This window comes from Tyto alba, unplaced genomic scaffold, assembly GCF_018691265.1.
Source record: "Tyto alba isolate M040663 unplaced genomic scaffold, T.alba_DEE_v4.0 Super-Scaffold_23, whole genome shotgun sequence".
NCBI classification, from domain to species: Eukaryota; Metazoa; Chordata; class Aves; order Strigiformes; family Tytonidae; genus Tyto; species Tyto alba.
This window is the reverse complement of record NW_024881297.1, coordinates 63,655-81,913: the sequence shown is the minus strand read 5'-3', so window position 1 is coordinate 81,913 and position 18,259 is coordinate 63,655. Positions and strand designations below refer to the sequence as shown.

The 18,259-nt window shown below is 50.7% G+C and overlaps 2 protein-coding genes across 3 annotated transcripts in view; one reads left to right on the top strand and one right to left on the bottom strand.

Annotated features, from left to right (window-relative positions):
- SLC4A4 (solute carrier family 4 member 4) overlaps positions 1-4,032 on the top strand; it is a 185,704-nt gene extending 181,672 nt beyond the window's left edge. For both annotated transcript variants that reach the window (XM_042796525.1, XM_042796524.1), the window contains exons 25-27: positions 2,250-2,329; positions 3,463-3,564; positions 3,652-4,032. In XM_042796525.1, coding sequence (XP_042652459.1) covers positions 2,250-2,293 — 44 coding nt within the window. In that variant the 3' untranslated portion in view covers positions 2,294-2,329; positions 3,463-3,564; positions 3,652-4,032. The remainder of the gene's footprint in view (positions 1-2,249; positions 2,330-3,462; positions 3,565-3,651) is intronic.
- An 8,913-nt stretch (positions 4,033-12,945) lies between these two features.
- GC (GC vitamin D binding protein) lies at positions 12,946-18,257 on the bottom strand. The gene is made up of 12 exons (XM_032985572.1): positions 18,149-18,257; positions 16,542-16,611; positions 15,968-16,100; positions 15,657-15,868; positions 15,136-15,268; positions 14,903-14,997; positions 14,464-14,593; positions 14,112-14,314; positions 13,740-13,872; positions 13,529-13,626; positions 13,133-13,265; positions 12,946-13,031 (listed from the first exon to the last, which is right to left on the bottom strand). The coding sequence occupies exons 1-12, from the start codon at positions 18,255-18,257 to the stop codon at positions 12,978-12,980; spliced, it is 1,503 nt and encodes a 500-aa protein (XP_032841463.1). The 3' UTR covers positions 12,946-12,977.
- Between the last annotated feature and the right edge of the window lie 2 nt (positions 18,258-18,259).

Genomic DNA, 18,259 nt, shown 5'->3' with positions numbered 1-18,259 from the left:
CGGGAGGGAAGAAATATGAGTGATACTAATAAATTAGTACTGCTACAAGGCTGGTGATTTCTAGGAGTAGGACCTGAAAGCACAGCCCTTTACATCCTTAAAACTATCATTTATGTTTAAGAGCTGGTACCTAAGTCCCTTGCCTTTTGGTGTCATTTAGATACCTTAGGCAGTCCTAAGCATTGCTCTGTGATTTTTAGATACAGGAACGCTTAGAGATCAGCATTATAAAACAAAGCCAAAGAGAAAGAGACGTTTCCCTGACAATGTAGATATTTTCAATGTTTAGCTTATAAGGAAAAGGAGCAAAATTAGCCTCGGTAAACCAAACAGATTCTCCTCATTTTCTGTGAAAATGCCCTGATATGCTAAAACCAAATTGCATCCTAAATGTTGCTACACAGGATTTTATGATCATATGCACTGTTTTTGACGTCTGTGGGGCTGAAATAGTCAAGGAAGAGTTAATTCTGCCGCAAACCTCTCTGTTGCCCTTTGAGACAGTACAGGATAAATCACCTGTGAGCAGAGCAATAGTCGGTTTGCACATTTGTACATTTCTATAATCCTGTAATTGATTTGCTGGTTTTTAATTAGAAATAACGTGGGGGGAAAAAAAAAAAATCAGGCCCTTGGACTAGTAAAAGAAGCTTGAATTCAGCAACACTGTGGTGTTGTCCTTGAATATAACTGTGCTCTGCAATTTGAAGTATATTCCTAATAACACTACTGTTGTGGTTTAGGCCTGGTTGGCAGCCAACCCCAACGCAGCAGCTCTCTCTCCCTTCCCCTCCGGCAATGAGAAGGGACAGAGAGCCAGGCTTGGGGTCTGAGATAGGACTGGGATGGGGAAAAATTCCCCTTTATGATCACGAGCAAAAGGCAGACTTGTTAGGGGAAGAAAAAAAAGAACATACATTTATTACAGACACTAACAACACCTAACAGAGTAGGACAGTGAGAAGCATTGGCACATCTTGAGAACACCTTCCCCCCACCCCTCCCTTCTTCCCGGGCTCAGCTCTGCTCCCGATATCTCTACCTCCTCCCCCAGGGGCGCAGGGGCAGGGAATGGGGGGTGCAGGCAGCGCTGCCACTTCCTTCATCTTCGGTGGGGGGAGTGCCCAAAACTTGTTCCTCCTGCTCCGTCGTGGTCCCCCTCTCACAGCAGACAGTCCTCCACAAACTTTCTCCAACATGAATTCCTCCCACGGGCCGCAGCGTTCCCCACACTGCTCTGTGATGGGTCACTAACTTTCTCCGACATGAGTCCCTCCCACGGCTGCAGCCCTTCCCGAGCTGCTCCGGCGTGGGACACCCCCGCATGCTGCAATCCTCCCAGTGCTGAACTACAGTAGCAGGGGCTACCTTTTCCCACAAGGTCCTGGCCTCCTTTGGGTACAGTAACCTTAGTCTTCCATGCAAAGCCCCTCACAGGCCATAAATCAGTGTCTGCTCCACCGTAGATCTCCATGGGTGGCAGGGGGGCCGCCCTGCCGTCTCCCCACAGGATACAGGGGGGTCTCTGCTCTGGCACACCTCCCCCCTCCTTTCTTCCTCCGTTCCTCCACTGACCTTGGTGTTCACGCAGCTGCAGCAACTCCTCCTCACCAGTCCCACTCCTCCTCCCCACGTCCCTTCTTAAATACGTTCTGGCAGAGGCACAGCCGAGTGGCTCAGTTTTGGTGCAGAGGTGGAGCTGACTTGGAGCTGGGGGAGCTTCGAGAAGCTTCTCACAGGGGGCTGCCCCGATAGCCCCCTCCCCTGCCACCAAAAAACTCCACCACTCACTCAACCCAGGACAACTACTAACATCAGCTTTCCTTCAGCAATAACAAGAATAGGATTATTATTAACAGAGAGTACACTTTGCATGCTGGGTCAGGAAAGGAAAGCCATTATAGGCAACGAGGCACCTATTTTCTCGTAAGGCGTTTGGGTGCACCAGTGAGGAGCACAGGGTAACTAAAGAGGGGTAGATAAAAGGTAAGTGTCAAGACCTAAAGGTGGTGAAAGCCTTCGGAAATGAGTCTTTTGGTCGTGTTGGCAGTTTGAGGGTTTTTATCCTGGAGGAGAGGGAGAGAGAAATTGAGTCTTTTTATGTACAGGCTGTGAAATTCCTCTGGCAGGCAGGCAGCAGTAAAAAAGCATTGCCAAAGAGATGAGAGTATACAGGGGAAACTGCGACTGGGCTTGGCCATCAGTGCTGCAGGCAATGACAAACAAAAACTTTCTTCCCACCCTGACAGGAGAAAAATCACCAACATTCCTTGAACGCCATACGTCGTGCTGATACGATTCCTTTCCTTCAGTCATACACCATGCCAAGGTAAGCACCCAAAAAATGCACTTGATAATGATTCCTCAGATGCATCTCAGCTATCCTGCAGTACACTAAAAGGAAACGAGACAAAGTTTGGGACGGAGAGTGGAGAGCCTGCGGGCTCCACCAGCATCGGTTAGACCCCAGCTGCAGTACCAGTAGCTGGTTTGGGGTCTAAACCAGGAGAAAGATGCAGAGCAACTGGGAGGAGTCGAGAAAGCATGTCTACAGGGGAACAAATTAAATTAATTGGGATTGTTTAGCCTTTTAAAAAAACCCAACAAGACAGTGAGAGAAAATTGCTGTTACGCTTTCCTTCAGCCACGTAACAGGATGTTGCAAAGAGGAAGTAATCCATTTTCCCACGTCTGTGGTGGAAAATAGAGTAAATAATAACCTTATATTGTGGCAACAAAGGGTTAAATATCAATTTCTCAGCGCTCAGTCCCTTGAGGCCACCTTGGACCTTCTAGTGCCAGGAGTCAGATCTTGACCAAGGCAGCAGTAGTCCTCTGAAATGTCAAAGAAGTGTCTACACTCCCAGGTGTTAGAGGGTGTGCGAAATGAATCTTGGTGACAGCCACCAGGTTATTTCAAAGGCAGTGTATGGGTGTTGGCACAGCTTGATGGGAAGCACAAGCACTGGATGCTTGGAGCTCCTCGGTCAATGAAATTGGTGGGTTTACCTCCTGACATGAGCAGTGTACAGACCAACTCATTAAAATTATCTTATGGGATGTGTGAGCCTTAAGACCAGCTGTGTGTTTAGTACTGCCTGCCAAGGTTATTCACTTGATATCTGTACGCTGCCATTTCAGAAATCTGTATTGTGTGAGATAATGCAAGGAACTGATACTGGGAGTCGAGCGTTTGTTCCATTTCTAGATGTGGCACCATCTGTTGGGTGTCTCAGTAAGTCCCAGGATCCACAGTTTTCCCAGTTTACACCAGTTGCCCCTCTATTTTGTTTGCAAGATGCCGTTTTTCTCTTGCAAGTTGTAGATGATAATTATTTTTCAGGATTTGGTCACTGGGGAGCTGTGCTAGCAGAAGGCCTGAGCAGGGCAGACCATGTTAAGAATGGCTGAGAAGCCCGGAGGTCGTCCCCACACTTACCTTGCCTTTCTTTTTCTTCGCAGCCCTCCACGAACTCCAGTAAAAGTTGTGCCTCAAATTAGAATAGAACTTGAGCCTGAAGACAGTGGCTATTTCTGGAGGAGCAAGGGAACAGAAACTACTTTGTAATTTGTCTGTCTGTTGAATCTTTTACGGAATTTATTTTGTCACTAGCCAAATATTAAAACGCTCTCTGCTCCCCACCTGTATAGGTAAACGGGACGTCCCGCGCTGCCCCTCCGCCCCTGCCCCTGCAGATCTCCTCTGATCCCTCCTCACCCGGTTTGTCCACACTGACCAAGACTCGTTTTGCCTTCTCTGTCGCTTCGACATGCACACACCCCTCTCTGGTGCAAGCAGAGGGTGGAAGTTTTAAGGATATCATCCCGTACCTGTGGGAGATGTTAGAGGAACTGGCATTCCTTTAGTTGTGAATCACTGTTTGTCTGTTCTTCTCTTTGGTGTCTGGCAGAACAAAACTGACCTCCAGGCTAATTCGATGTCTTGCTTACACTGCTCGAAGATGCTGGAAAGTGCTGCTAATACTAACTTGCTCTTAAAGCCTGTACTTGTAGTTAACACAGGAAGGAAAAGGAAAAGGAAAAGGAAAAGGAAAAGGAAAAGGAAAAGGAAAAGGAAAAGGAAAAGGAAAAGGAAAAGGAAAAGGAAAAGGAAAAGGAAAAGGAAAAGGTACTTCACTCCCAGCACAGACAAACCATTGCCATCACTGTAGCATGTGTTTTGAAATGTCCCTTTCCTATGCAATTTTTTTTAAAGAAACACTTTAATGGACTTAATTCGTCAGGTACATTGAAGAGTGTTATTTTCCTAGATTATTTTGTTTAAATTATGGGGGCCTAACCTATGACTTTTTTTTTGTCAATTTTTTTAACCTTTTTTTAATTACTGTAAAGAAAAATGAATTTTTCCTGCAGCAGGAAACATATAGTTGTGAGTAGTTCTACCTCTTATTTCTAGATGCCAGGCTTTCTGTAAAAAAATGTATTGTACCATATATAATGTGATTTTTACAAAAAAAAAAAAAACAACCCACAAACCCAAACAAACAAAAAAAAAAAAAAACAAACAAAAAAACCAAACCACAACATCACACCACAATCGCCAGGACATGACACAGGGCTGGATCACTTTGATTAACACCTTCTGCTCTGAAGCATCTGCTTTACTTAGGGTTATGTTATTTTTTTTTTTTTTTAACAAGTAATCCAACTTTACTATGAAGGAGATGGGATATAACTTAAATCTCTTGTGATCTAGTAAGAGTCTTAAATGTAACGTCAGTAAGCGGAATACTGGCTGGCTGCTGACGCCAGTGGACAGATGCTGATTGTATTCATGTCACTGGTGCCTGACGTGGTATTGTTTGAATTACTTTCTTTGGAAACACGGGGGCGTGGGCGTGGGCGTGTGTGGGAGGGCCCTGGGTGCGGTTCAGGCACGAGGGCGGCACAGTGGAGGAGGAAGGCAGCAGAAGATGGCCCTACTGGGATGTTCACCCCGACACTCGCGCTCGCCAGGCTCACAAGCATCGGCATCCTCCAGCGTCCCACATCTGTTTACCATCATCTGTAGAATTTACCCTAAATCTTGACTGCTTGGTCCTAGGCCCGTCCATCCATACGCAGTGATGCAGCAATACCAGGCAGGCTGGGCCTGGGCACACCTAGGCGTTTGGTTTTAAACCAAGCGAGCAAACACCGCCTTGGGAGAAATTATTTTCTCTCTGTAGCATGTCTGCATACATACTAGTGTGTGCATGCAAACATACATTTGGGAAATTGGGCTTCACCGAGACGCTGCTTTGATGAAATGTGAGGACTACGTGTACCACACCAAAAGCTTAATCAAAAAAGGAAGGAAAAAAAGCCCAGCTGTAAGGGCCAATTCCCCAATGGAGAAAAATCCCACACAGAGGACAGGCACGCTGCTGCCACTTTTGTCTTTGCAAAACCAAAGTCCGTGTTGGTTAAGTAAACAGAATTTCATGATGGTGCTGAGACCTTCTATGCCAAATTTTAGCATCCACTCGCTCGTATTAGCCACATCTGCAACGGGAGGTGCAGAAGAGGGCTATTATTTTCTTTCCCAGATGTGCTGTAGAAGCAGCTGGCCACCTTACTGTCCTTCCAGCGCTTTGGTTAAAAGATGAGTTGATAGGGACCGTGATAGATTGAACTTGGCCAGCTGCAGAACGTCGGCGGAGCTGCCGAGGCGCCTGCACCGAGCACACACGTGCACACACCTCCGTACATTCCCCCCCCTCATTCTCGAGGGGGTCTCGGTTTCGGCTTCCACGAAGTGTGTGTTGGCTCTCAGATCAACAGCCCAGGAACCCAGCCCAAACCCGCTTTGGAAAGGCCAGGGAGGTGTCAGAAAGGGCCGGGAAAGGAGCGGCTCTGTGATCCGTGCTAGCTAGAGGATGGGGAAGCTGGGAAGTGCTGTGCCGGCTTCACCCCTTCGGTTTCCATCCCTCGGCCAACACAAGTCCGTAGCTCCCGAAGGGGAAACGGGTTCCAGCGTCACCTCCGGAGTGTGCAGGAGCTGCTTTGTGTTCTGCCCAGACCTTTGGTTTGTAGGAATCCTGATGGAACGAGGTGATGGCGGGACGCAGCTTCCCTGGCCCCCCGCCGGCTCTGCGGGCAGGGCACTGCCCTGTGCGCCCACGGCTGCCCGTCCCCAGGCGCCTGGGGACACGGCCCCACAGACACGAGGGCTTCCCCTTCCCAACCGTGTGAAATGTACTTGAAATGTATTGACTGCTGATCTAAGCTGATCTAGGTCTTTCTCTCTCTCTTTTTTTTTTTTTTTTTTTTTATTTTATTTTAACCAGAGGATGCTGTTGTACAGAGGGTATCATTGCTGAAGGGATGGGACAAAGGTTTCTCTAGCTTTCCGTGAAAAACACACAACTCTGGTGACAGGAACTGGAAATGTTTCCTTTCCTGGTACCCGACACTAGCACTTCACTGGTGGTTGTGGGTTTTTTTGTTGGTTTTTCCTTAGAAAAAAAACAAAACAAAAAACAACAACAAGACCAAAAAAACCCCAAAACAAACAAAACAAAAAAAACCCAAAACTCAACATCAAGAGAGCAACCCAGAGCTCTGCTGGCACCACCCATCAGCAGGCAGGGGAGAGAATCAGAATTCAATTAGAATTGGGTATTTTGTGGGAAAAGCCTGGGTGAGCACTCCCAGGAATAGGTGTGGAGACTGACCTGAATCAGAGGCGGGTGTCAAGAAATGAACTTCCCAGAGCAAACCCAAACCAGGTCCCAGCTTGTGGTGGGACCCCGTGACAGCCACCCAGCTGCAGCCAGCTTTGTCCCAGCCCCGGAACGTGGTGGCCGTCTGCCTCTGTAGCCCATGCTTATTTGTCATCATGGCCGATACATCTTTGTATTTTTATTTTGTTTTTTTGTTGAATCAACATGCACTTTCAGATACTTTTATTATTGTTTTTAATTCTGTTAAGTCTGTATTTGCTTTGGAGGAAAGAATAAAAAATCAGTATAAAATGAAGTGGATCAAGATGGTGGAACAAAAAGGAAAAAAAAGCAGAAAACATTTCAATATATTAAAATGATTTTTTTTCCAGTAATATAAAACATGAAATTCCTTATAACATTATAGTATTTTACAGTTTTATGAAGCTTTCTATTGTGACTTTTATGGAATCAAAAGATGAAGATGATGAGATATTTTAGCATTTATATTTTTCAAAATTAAATGTATACTGAAAATAAAGTAACTTTATGCATTTACTGGAGAGTTTGTTTTTCCTTGTTGTCTGCTCAGTCTTGTTGGATTGAATCAAGATCCTCGTATCACTGTTGTCGTAGTCGTGATTTCCAAGGGAAGGCACTCGGCGGCTCTTCAGAGGAAGAGGAGGCTGAGGAAGGAAAGCAGAGTGTGACTGGGAAGGTGCTTGTAGAGATGAGGGCTCCCTGAGACCCTGGCGCTGGAGCAGGGGCACCCTCGCTGACCCCACTGACGATGCTTTGGGGATGCAGAGAAGGCCCTCGGTGCTGCGGGACCCTGAGCTGAGCCTGGGGTTAGACAAGATTGTGGAGAACGGGTCCGGTAAGGGGGATGCGCCCTGTTGCACCCAAATCCAGGGATCACGGTCACTGTAGTGGTGCCGGGGGCTTGGTCCTGAGCAGTGGGGGGAGGTGGGGCTGGGGCATCTCCTATTCCCACTCCCACCAAGCCAGCTAAAAAGCGTCACTTGAGGCTTGTATAGAAAACATACTGCGTAGAGTAAGTTGCCTTATGGAAATAGCCTCTGGCAAGGATTTGCTGCCCTCCCTTTGCGGGCAGGGGTGCTGTTCCTGGCCTTTTTAGGATCAATCTCCTTCCCCATTGCAGGTGAGGGTCTGGCCCACCATGGCCCTGTGGGGCTCACCGGCACCCCCCTGCTTCACATGTTTCAGGGGCAGAGGGGAGCGATGCTCACCGGCGGCCGTGCATGTGCAAGGCTAACTCCTGGTGACAGCTCGCGATGGCCAACGCTGTCAAACCAAAGGGCAGGGTTGCAAAATGAGGAAAACTGCAAAGTTTACAGATGACACCGAGCTGTGTGGTGCGGTGACACATGGGAGGGCAGGGATGGCACCCAGAGGGACCTGGGCAGGCTGGAGAGGGGGCCCGGGCAAACCTCCTGGGGTTCAACAAGGCCAACGGCAAGGTCCTGCCCGTGGGTCGGGGCAATCCCCAGCATAAACCCAGGCTGGGCCCTCGAGGAATGGCTGGAGAGCAGCCCCGAGGAGAGGGACTGGGAGGGTTGGGAGGGGGAAAACTGCCCGTGAGGCAGCCCCGTGCGCTCGCAGCCCAGAACCCACCCGTGCCCTGGGCTGCAGCCAGAGCAGGGGGGGCAGCAGGGCCAGGGAGGGGATTGTCCCCCTCTGCTCCGCTCTGGGGAGACCCCCCTGCAGTGCTGGGGCCAGCTCGGGGGCCCCCAACAGCAGAAGGACACGGAGCTGCTCGAGCGGGGCCAGAGGAGGCCACGGAGATGCTGGGGGGGCTGGAGCAGCTCCCCTGGGGGGCCGGGCTGAGAGAAACTACTTATTCCTTGCAGTTGCTGGAAGCCCCAGGTGTGAGCACAAGTATCACCTCTGAGCTGGTCCTCTCCCTCATAAACTGTTGTTTATTGCCTGCCAGCTGGTTCAAAGCCTTTGTTCAGCCCTTGTCTGTGGAGTGAAGAGGAAAACGCTGATCCTTTAAGGAGAGTGCTGTATGCAGTACAAAAAAAAAAAAATAAAACTTGAAGAAGATATGAGCCCTTTTACTTGCTGCTTTTCTGTGTAGTTAAGTCAAGGGTGGGGATGTTGCTGGCCCAGAAGAGCAAACTCTGGTCTGAGGGGTTGGGGAAAGGAATCGCTGGGAAAGCAAACTGCCCCATGGGTCTTGGGGACAGATAAAACTAGTACTTTTAACCTTTCTAAAATTTTTTTATGGATCTTGTAACTGATTTAAAAAAAAAAGAGACGGAAGTTGATCATCTTATTTATTTCTGTACTGAGTGAACCTTTTCTTCATCAACAATTAATTTGCCCTCCACATTCAATGCCGGGCAGGGAGAGGAGGCAGAAAACACCCTATGCTCCCCCGAAAGGCTGGGTGATGCCATGGTCTGGCTGGGCTAAGATTTGAGTGTTTTTTTCCAGCTTATAGGAAAACCGACCCTGATGCACGTCAGTTAAAAGGTTCTGTTCTTTCCTCTCAGCAGGAGCGGGAGTGTAACTCGGAGGTGCCGTGAGTGCTGACAAGGTCAAGGTTGGAAGCTGTTTTATTCAGTCTTACTGGTTTTTAGTGCTTCCTGCAATTCAGAGCAGGGTTTTCCTATTGCAGCCCCTCCTTCCCTCCTTGCAAGCATTTAGTGATATTAATTCCACCTTGCCATGGCACCTGCAATGCATTGCTGCTTAATTACTGCTGTGCAATTAGCATGATTAACAGGTCAACATGGTTGTGGTTGGGAATGGTTTCTGCCTGGCAGAGGTATTTGGTTTGTGGTTTTTTTTTTTGTTGTTGTTTGTTTGTTTTTTTTTTTTTTTTGTTTTGTTTTGTTTTTTTTTTTTTTTAATCTGTCCTTCTTGCATTACCTGCTCCAACCTCATGGCACATTTTGCCTTGGGCTTTCCTAGCTTCCTGGCACAAAAGTGCTGGAAGTGGCCTGGGGTTTGCTGGGCACCCTGATATTTGGGTGATGAGCAGATAGACTGGGCAGGAGGGGGTGCTCTGAGTGATAAAATATTGAGAAAAAAAAATAATATAGGCACTTTGCTGCTTCTTTCTAATCTCTGGAAATGGGTTAGAGAGCTGCAGAGATAAACATGCAGGAGGCAAATCTGCCTTGTGCCTGTTGTGGTGCTGAGGGCAGGAAGAAGAAAGTTATACAGTAAACAAAATTGAAAGAAAAAACAAACAAAAAGCCCCACTGCAATGAAGAGTAGAAAAGGAAAGTGGTTTCTGCCCATGTTGGCGGAGGACTGGATGGGAATCCCTCGAGCCCTGCTGCTGTACCCATCAGCCCGGGCTTTCTCAGAAGTCAACTGGTTTTAATAAAAAAAAAAAAAAAAAAAAAGTTGTGTTTTGTGTTTGCTGGATTTTTTTTTTTTTTTTTAAAAAAAACAACAACTGATTATTTTGGGTGCTGTTTTTTTTTTTTTTTTTTTTTTCCCCCATGGGGTCCCCATGTAATCAGTGACAGTGGCTTTGCCATCACAGGGTGCAACGCGGGTGCCTGCCAGGAGCCCTTGCCGGGTGCTGCGCGGGCTGCTGCCGGCAAAACTTTTGGTTTTCCCAGGCAGGGTAGGGGATCAGGGCGTTTTCTGATTTTTATTTTTCCTCTGCTGCTGTGGTGCAACACATAGCTCCTCCATCCCAAAAGGTGGAAGCTCCCCAGGTGACTGTGGGCAGCTTCTGGTGCAAAGCAACTGGGACGCATCCTTCGTGCTGGGATGGGGCATCAGCTCTGGGATGGATGCGCAGGGAAGGTCCTGAGAGCCGTTTCGGAGAAGTGGCCCGTTGCTAAAATGAAATCCTTAATAATGGATTTGCCTGGTTTCAGACCACACTGGGGATGCAATCTCTTTAATGGCTTGCTGTGGTCCCTTGCCTGATCAGTCAGTGGGGAGGAAGATGCGGCAGAATCGGGCTGTCCCATACATCGTTAAAGCTAACGGGAGCCCAAACACCAATGCTAATAACCATGCTCGGTAAATAAATACAGAGGGCAGAGCACACGCGTGGCTGCCCCAAGCCTCCCACCGAGGTAAGCGGTGTTTTCTCATGTGCTTTTAGAGTTCAAAAATGCACCGAACGTGGGTGGCTTTTGGCAGCCTGGCCCCTGTGCCTAGGGCTGGGGAGCTGGGGGCCAAAAGCCAGCGGCTGGACAGAAACGAGATGTTTCTATCCCGGGATTTGTGCCTGGTGAGGCTGCTCATGGTCACAGGAGACACCCCGGGCTTGCTCTTTTTCTAAGAGTTCTGCTGTCCCTGCGTGGTGTTTTCAGGGTGTCCCCTCAATACCCAACAGCGTGGTGGGGTTCAGCAGCCCCGTAGCTGCCGTTGGGCAGATGGCAACCCCCTGATAGGGGCTGGGATGAGTGCATTTGGAGGCAAGGGAAGAGCAGACAGCTAAACATCCTTACGCCCTTTGCCTTCATTTGCTGATTGCCAGCAGAGCTTCAGGTTTTTTAAGCCCCTGGTAGCCAAGAGGATGGGGCACCACGGCAGCAAGTGATGCCTCCTCCCGAAAACGTGTAAGGCAAAACCCTTGGCAGAAGTTTTGCACTCTGGGTGCGAGTGATGCAGGCTGTTCTGGAGAGAGCCTGGGCTTGGCTTTCTGCTCCCTCCAGCGTGCCCAGGCCTTCAGGCGTTGAGAAATACCCTTGGGGTATCACATGGCGCACTTCTTGCCAGGAAAGCTGCAATGGTAGTAAGCACTGCTGGCTTATCTATTTTATTTGTTTGTTTGTTTATTTATTTATTTTTGTATCTATCAGTGCATTTCCTAGAAACAGACACACAGCGGAGGAGATGTTCTTGGCTTACTTAATTGTATTTCTCCAGTTTTTCTTGGAAACCCCAAAGGTCACTGTAATTGTTAGCCTTTATTATGTACATCCTGGGTTTGATGGATGCAAATGTGACGCCGGAAGGGAGCGAAAGCTCAGGCCGGTCTCTAACACCTGATTCCTGACAGGATAAACTGTTTTCATGGGCTCAGTGGGACAGAGCCCTCTGTCTGGCCAGGGCCCAGGTGCGTAGTGGTGACCACGGCTGGTCCCAGAGCTGCTGCCTTGGATACCACCCCCAGCAAGAAGAGTGTGGGCCACACCAGTGCCGAGAAAGGGTGTTTATCTTGCCTAGTGATACGTGCTTTGCACCAAAGAAAAAGACAAGTTATCCTTTCTTCCAAAATAATAATGTTTTGCCACCCCATGCGGCCTCTATGGCTCTATCTCCTTTCTCATGTGGCAGGGGAACTGAGCAGAGCCCCAGGGGCTGCGGATGCTCTCCAGTACAGAGAGGAACCAGTGTGAACAGGGGTTTCTTCTTGTTTTGGCTTAAGGTTGGGTCTGGTGAGTGTGGTGTCTTGACTACTAACGCTGTCAGTAAAGTAATTACTCTGGGGCCTTAATTAGCTTTAAACTGATCTCTCCCAGTTCTGCACATTAATCCTCTGCCTCTCATGGAGTTTTCCCTTTTTGTATGGAGTCCCTCTGCCCCGTTGGTAAGGACATAGCTCCTTTTGTATCCCTTTATTTCAGTTATTGCTTTCCTTTGACCATCGCTTCAGCTCATCCGTGTTTTATTGGTACAGCACAGGCTGTTTTAATTTTCTGGTTTATCTTTGCACGGCCCAGGTTCTGTGCCCTGAGCTTTCGTTACCTTCTTTCCTTGGCATGTTTACATCTTGTTCTTCTGCTAAAAACTGCCCAGAGGCCCCCATCTTGGGTGATGGGCTAGTGCCTTCAGCTAGCTGACTATCCAAATACCCTCAGGGAGCCATCCTGGGGGGCACTTGATGAGTGTTTTCAGTGTTCTTGCTTAATTTTTTAGACCATTAGCTCCTAGGACTAGAGCAGGCAGCTCTCATCCTCCTCTTCCTCCTGCCTGCAGAGCAGGGGCAGTGCCCCTTCCCTGCCCTCCTCACCACCCCCAGGGGTGCAGAAAGCCTTTCCAGCAGTGATGGTGTTTTGTTTTTTTTTTTTTAAGTCTTTATTGCGGCTGCAGCAATACCTCGGCAGTGCTGCTGGCGGGTGGCGGGGAGCCGCGGGCTTGGGGACACCTTCCTCTCCCGGTGCAAGGAGAAGCATCTGTCTGCCGGGCACCCTCATGCTCCCCTCCAGCGTCCCACTTCCCTGTGTGCCCCGCAGAGCTCAGCTCCGGGCACAGGGCCATGACCCCCGCTTTTTCCCCAGACCTGTAACTCCTCCCCCCTCCATCCGCTCATCGCTGGAGAAACCGGCACGCCGGACCCCTCTGCCCCAGCCGCTCATCTCTGGGCACCTAACCCAGCAGGCAGGACCCCCCATCACACGTCTCTCCCAGCTCCGAGCTCACCTGCAAAAGGAAGGGGGGAAAAAAAGAGCCGAGGGGCCACCCTGGGGTGCAGGGGCTGGCTGCCAGCATGGTGCAGGGGCAGGTGGGGGGCATGGCTTTACCTTGGAGGTGCAGTAGAGGGGGGGTGAATTGGGGGAGCAGCAAGTGGAGGCGAAGTCGGCTCGTTGCTCCACCAGCTGCCCCAGCAGCTCAGGGCTGGCCTCCGGCATCATCTGCGTCAAGCTCTCCCGCAGCCTGCGGCGTGGGGACTGGTGGGTTTTAGCGGGGACCCAGGGGCATTAAATACCCATATGCCATTTTTGGGGTGGAGGGAGCATGCATGGGTGTCAGTGGGAGCAGGACTGGATGCTCTGCAAGGGATATGTTGTGCTTCCCTGTATTTTGCCGCTATTTAGGCTTATAAACCACCAGCTCCACTTGCGCATCCTCAAAATTTTGGTCAAATTCTGATTGCATCTGCTGCTCCAGTTTTCAGTGGGAGGAGGGCAAAGGCTTACCTCTTCTTGAAGTCAAGGAAAGTGAACTCATTGTACTGCCCGCAGAGCTGACTGGCCTTTGCCAGGAAGCGAGGCAGCTCTTCTCCCATGCGCTGGCGCTGGGGAGGGGCAGGGGCGGAGGGTCTGTAACCAGGCTCCGCAGGGGTTTTGGGGGACACAGGGCCAGGGTGGGGGGGAGCAGAGACCCAGGGGAGCCATCCCCACTGCTCACCTTGCCATCCAGGCAGGCAGAGGTGTCCTTGGTAGAGCAGCACTCCCCCCTGACTTTTACGCTGGTGTCGTACAGCTTGCTGAAGAAGGCATCAGGGACGTCGGTGTGTCTCCGCGCCAGCTCAAACAGGTACCTGGAGCCGGGGGAAAACAAGTTGCCATGTGAGTTTTTACTACCAGTGGTGCTCAGCATGAAGTGGGGGCTGCTTTTCGCATCTTTGTGCAGCCCCTGGGGGCGAGAACCCCTGAGGGGAGAGACCCCCTGAGGGGAGAGAGGATGCTCCCCTGGTTATCCTAATAATAATCTAAGCATATAATGAAGGCAAGGGGAGAGGGAAAGGCCAGGCAGACAGCTGCTATGGGTACCACTCACCTCTCAGCGTGGCGAGCCCCCTCCTCACCACACAGCTGCTCGTTCAGCGGCTTCTGTGCCTCGGGCAGTTTGGGGGCGGGTGCTGGTGGCAAAGCTGAGATGCAGAAATAGTTCTGCATGAGGTTTTTCCCCTGGCAGCAGTCAGCAAACCTTTCGCCCTGGGCCGACAGCGTGCTGCAGGCTTTGGCCGTGTGCTCCGATAACTGCAAAGAGGGGAGAAAGGGATGTGCGGGCTTCGGCATCCCGCCAGGGCTGGTGAGGCTGAAGACCCCCTCACTGTGCTGGGCTTCACTCCCTAAGGCCCTGCTGTGACTCGGGAGGTGGTTTTGGGGTGGCATCCTGGCTCCCCTACCTTCTTCTGCATGCAGTCCTCGGCCACCGAGTCGCAGCACTCAGAAAACACCTCGGCAGCGTCTTCTGCCAGGGGGAAAAGGTCCTCGAAGGAAGCACTGGGCATCTTCTGAGCAAGTGAGGTGAGGTAGCTGGGAAGGCACGAGGCATACGAGGGGCTTAGGGAGCTCAGCCCCACTTCCCCTCTTCAAAGCTCCAAGCAGGTGTTTCTCTGCATAGAGGTGCAGGAGGGAGATGATGAGGAGCCACAGGGCTCACTCTGCACCCCTGCTATATGCAGAGTGTTCCCATGGAACACGACCTCATGCTTGTTTTTGCATCTTAATTAAAATTTAGTTTTGTGAATGCTGCCTGAGAGCAGGATCCACGGCTGGAAACAGGAACACGCTCTCAGCCTGAGACAGGTTCAAGGAGAAAAAAAGGCCATTTTCCCCTTTTACCTGAAGGTGACTTTGTCCTTCCCGTATGCCGTGAAGCGGGAGCAAACCCGGTTGGACATCAGGGTGAGGAGGGAGAGGGTTTTCCTTTCCAGTTTCTGCCACAAAAAGAAGACAGAGGTGTTCTCCGAGGGAAATGTAAGCCATTCCCAGCCACTTCTCCTCGGGCTGTCAGCATTGTGCTCGCCTGGCTCCCCGGGGAGCAAGGATGAGCCCAGGGGTCTGAAGGCCCTCACCTCCTTCAGGAAGCAGGCAGTGGGTGCAGGGGAGATGCAGCAGGTAGAGACCATGGAGAGGAAGGTCCTGGAGGAACCCAGGAGCACAGGCAGGGGTGCTTGGCCATAGCTGCTGGCGTACTCATGCAGAAACCTGTGGCAAAGGTGGGCTGAGGAGACCCGGCGCCCCACGACTAGATGCTCGGGTGCAGGCGATGTGGGGGTTTTGGGGGTGTGAGGGGATGGGAGTTCTCTCCAGGTATCACCCCGTGCTGCCAGCAAATGGGCTGGTGGCCCCTCTCCAAGTGCTTGTGCAGGCAATGGCACCCCTCATCCTTCTTCTAAAATCCTGTTTCTGGGGCCTGTGCAAACACAGGACACCCCAACCTTTTACTCTGACGCCCCATGGATGCGATGGCAGAGGGGTGAAACTGGGTGAGGTTTGCTTGGCCGGGCACCTGGACGTCGGCCAGTGCTGGCACGCAACTGAACCCAACTGGGCGTTACTGGTGAGGCCGAGTGCTGTCCCCAGCCCAGCTTACCTGTCGGCAAAATCCTTGGGGTCCTTCTTGAAGGCCTGGCAGAGCTCTTCGTTGGAGGGCTGGAGGTAGCGGGGCAGCTGCTGGGGTGGGTGCTGCAGGGCGGCCAGGCACAGCTTCTGCTCCAGCCCCTCCTGAGTGCAGCACCTGGCCGTGCCGGGGTGACCCGGGAAGGGCGAGTCCTTGCTGCAGGATTTGGCCGACAGAGCTGAGGACTACGGGAGGGAGAGGAAGTTACATGGTGGGGGCAATCCCATCCCTTCCCCCCCAACGCCCCATTTTGGCGTCCGCCCCCTGGTTTCGGTTAGCCTCACCCCGGCATCGTAGCAGGAGGGGTCTGCACCTTCGGCACAGCAGGTTTCAGCCAGGGAGACAATTTCGCCAACGAGGTGGCTGATCTCCTCAAAGGTGGCATTGGAGAATTTCCTGCTGTTGGCAATAATGGTCCTGGGAGCAGGGAGTAAGGAGAGGATGAGCTGGCGGCATATTTCTCTTGTTTATGTAAAAAACCCCAATCATCCCATTGCATCATCATTCTGCCAAAACAGGGTTTAACACCATCAGCTGAACAGGAGCCACTGTGGTGCTGCAAGAAATAGCAGCATATTCCTTGGAAAACAGCCGGGAAAGACAAGGAGTGGGTCTCGGGCTAGGGGCTGCCCTTTCAAGGGATCATGTGCCAGCTCTGTTAGAATGGCTGATTATTTAATTGATTTTGAGGAGTTCAACAATGAAGCAAACTTTTCTTCTTGTTAAGAACCATCTGAGTCCACATTTGCAGGGAGTGAATATTTCTTCCCCGTTCAAGATTATTTTTATTTCATTTTTTGTGGTCTTGGCTTAGGTGCTGAGTGTCCTGGGAGGGCAAATATGGCAAGAGGTACCTACAGGGTTCGGAAGTCCTCCTTCCCCAGGGCCTTGAACTCCTGGCAGACTTTGTCCCGGACATAAGGTCTACCTGTAAATGTGGAAAAAAAGAGGATTTGTGAGCAGGATTTGTGCCTTGGCTCTCTCGAGTGCAGCCTGGATGCTGGCTGGAGAGCCAGGACCTGGTGAGCCTGCATCTCCTGGGATTGGGATATGGGAAAATGCTGGCTTCTCCCTTCTGTTTGGGTGGCAATAGAGCTCACTTCCAGCAACCTTTCTCCTTGAAGGGAAAACAAAACAAAACAAAACAAAACAAAAACCAAAGCAGCATAAGATCTGCTTAATTGAGTCTCCTATGGAAAATAACTTGGGTCTTCTGCTTTTTATCAGGGAAAATGACCTTCTGGAGAACAGCTTGTTCGCACTTAACCCCCTATTTTGTTCTCGCTTTCCGCTTCCCTCCCCAGCAACGGTGGTGACGTGGGAAGGAGGGATGCTATGCCACCACAAAATGTGGTCCAAAGGCTGCAAGGCTCTTCCTTCATTCCCTTGAGGGTTATTATTTTTTTACACAGTTACTTCTTTTCTCACGTCGGACTTGGTGGTAGTCCCTGGGGAGGTGCTAGCACATAAACCAAAAGCTCTGTAAAGAAGAGGGCAGGGGGAAAACCTCTCCCTGTATCTGGGAGAGCTGCAGGTAACACATTAGGTGCCTTTGCCCCTTGCCCAAGTGGACATTTCGCTGTGCTTGAGATGCGTGGTGCTGTTTTTTCTGGCACGGTTTGGAGAGCATAAGGGCTGGGAGCTCAGGAGACAGGACCCTGGAGGTCAGGAGCACCCAGCGGTGAAGACATCCCTGGAGACTCTCTCATCCCTGGAAAAATGCCATTGATTTTTGCTAAAAAGTGCATTGGTTAGACTTTGGTACTGGCAGGGTAAACACTGATACCAGTATTGACTAGTTTTACAGTGCAGAGTGGGGTCATCTCCACAAAACCTACGGGTTATGTACCGTTACACTGAAGGTCATGTGGATTCAGTGGGAAAGAAAGAGTGAGGGGGCTTTTGCGAGGCTGGTAGAATTGAGGAAAAAAGGGGAAGCCGCGGTAAAAGGCAATTCTATTTCCTCGCAGGAACAGTGGCTGTTGGTCCTGCTGTAAGTGCCAACTTGTTTTGTTTCTTTTTGTTTTTGTAAAGCAGTATGGGAGAAGGAAGTTTTGAGGGGTGCTTTTTGGCAAGTGGATGATTTTGAAGCCATGAAGGCAGCAAGGGGGTGGCACAGAGCATCGTTTCCATCCAAGGGGTGGGTTTTGTAATGAAATGGTACTTGTGAAGGGGGTCAGAAAATATAATTTTTCCTGTGCAAAAGGAAGAAGCCGGGCCCTGTGACACTGTCCTTTCCCACTCCCTTCGCCCCAAACCCCAGCCCAGCTTCTTCCCCTCCCGGCTTCTCCAGCACCACCCCAAAGGGGTGTCCCGGGTACTGAAACATCACCCCACGCCTTCCCTTTCCTCTCTCTGATTCCCACCCAGTGATTTGGCAGTAGGCTGGGGAGAGCCAAAAACCACCAGAGCTGATGGTCCCCAGCCTCGTACCCCTTGTCCCTGGGGAACAGCAAAGCCCTTACCTCGGTGCTCGGCATGCGCGGTGGCTAAAAGCAGGAGCAGGGTGAGAGCTGCCTTCATGGTGGGGCTGTTTTCCCTCCTCCTGCGGAAAAGCGGCACTGGGAAATCCATCC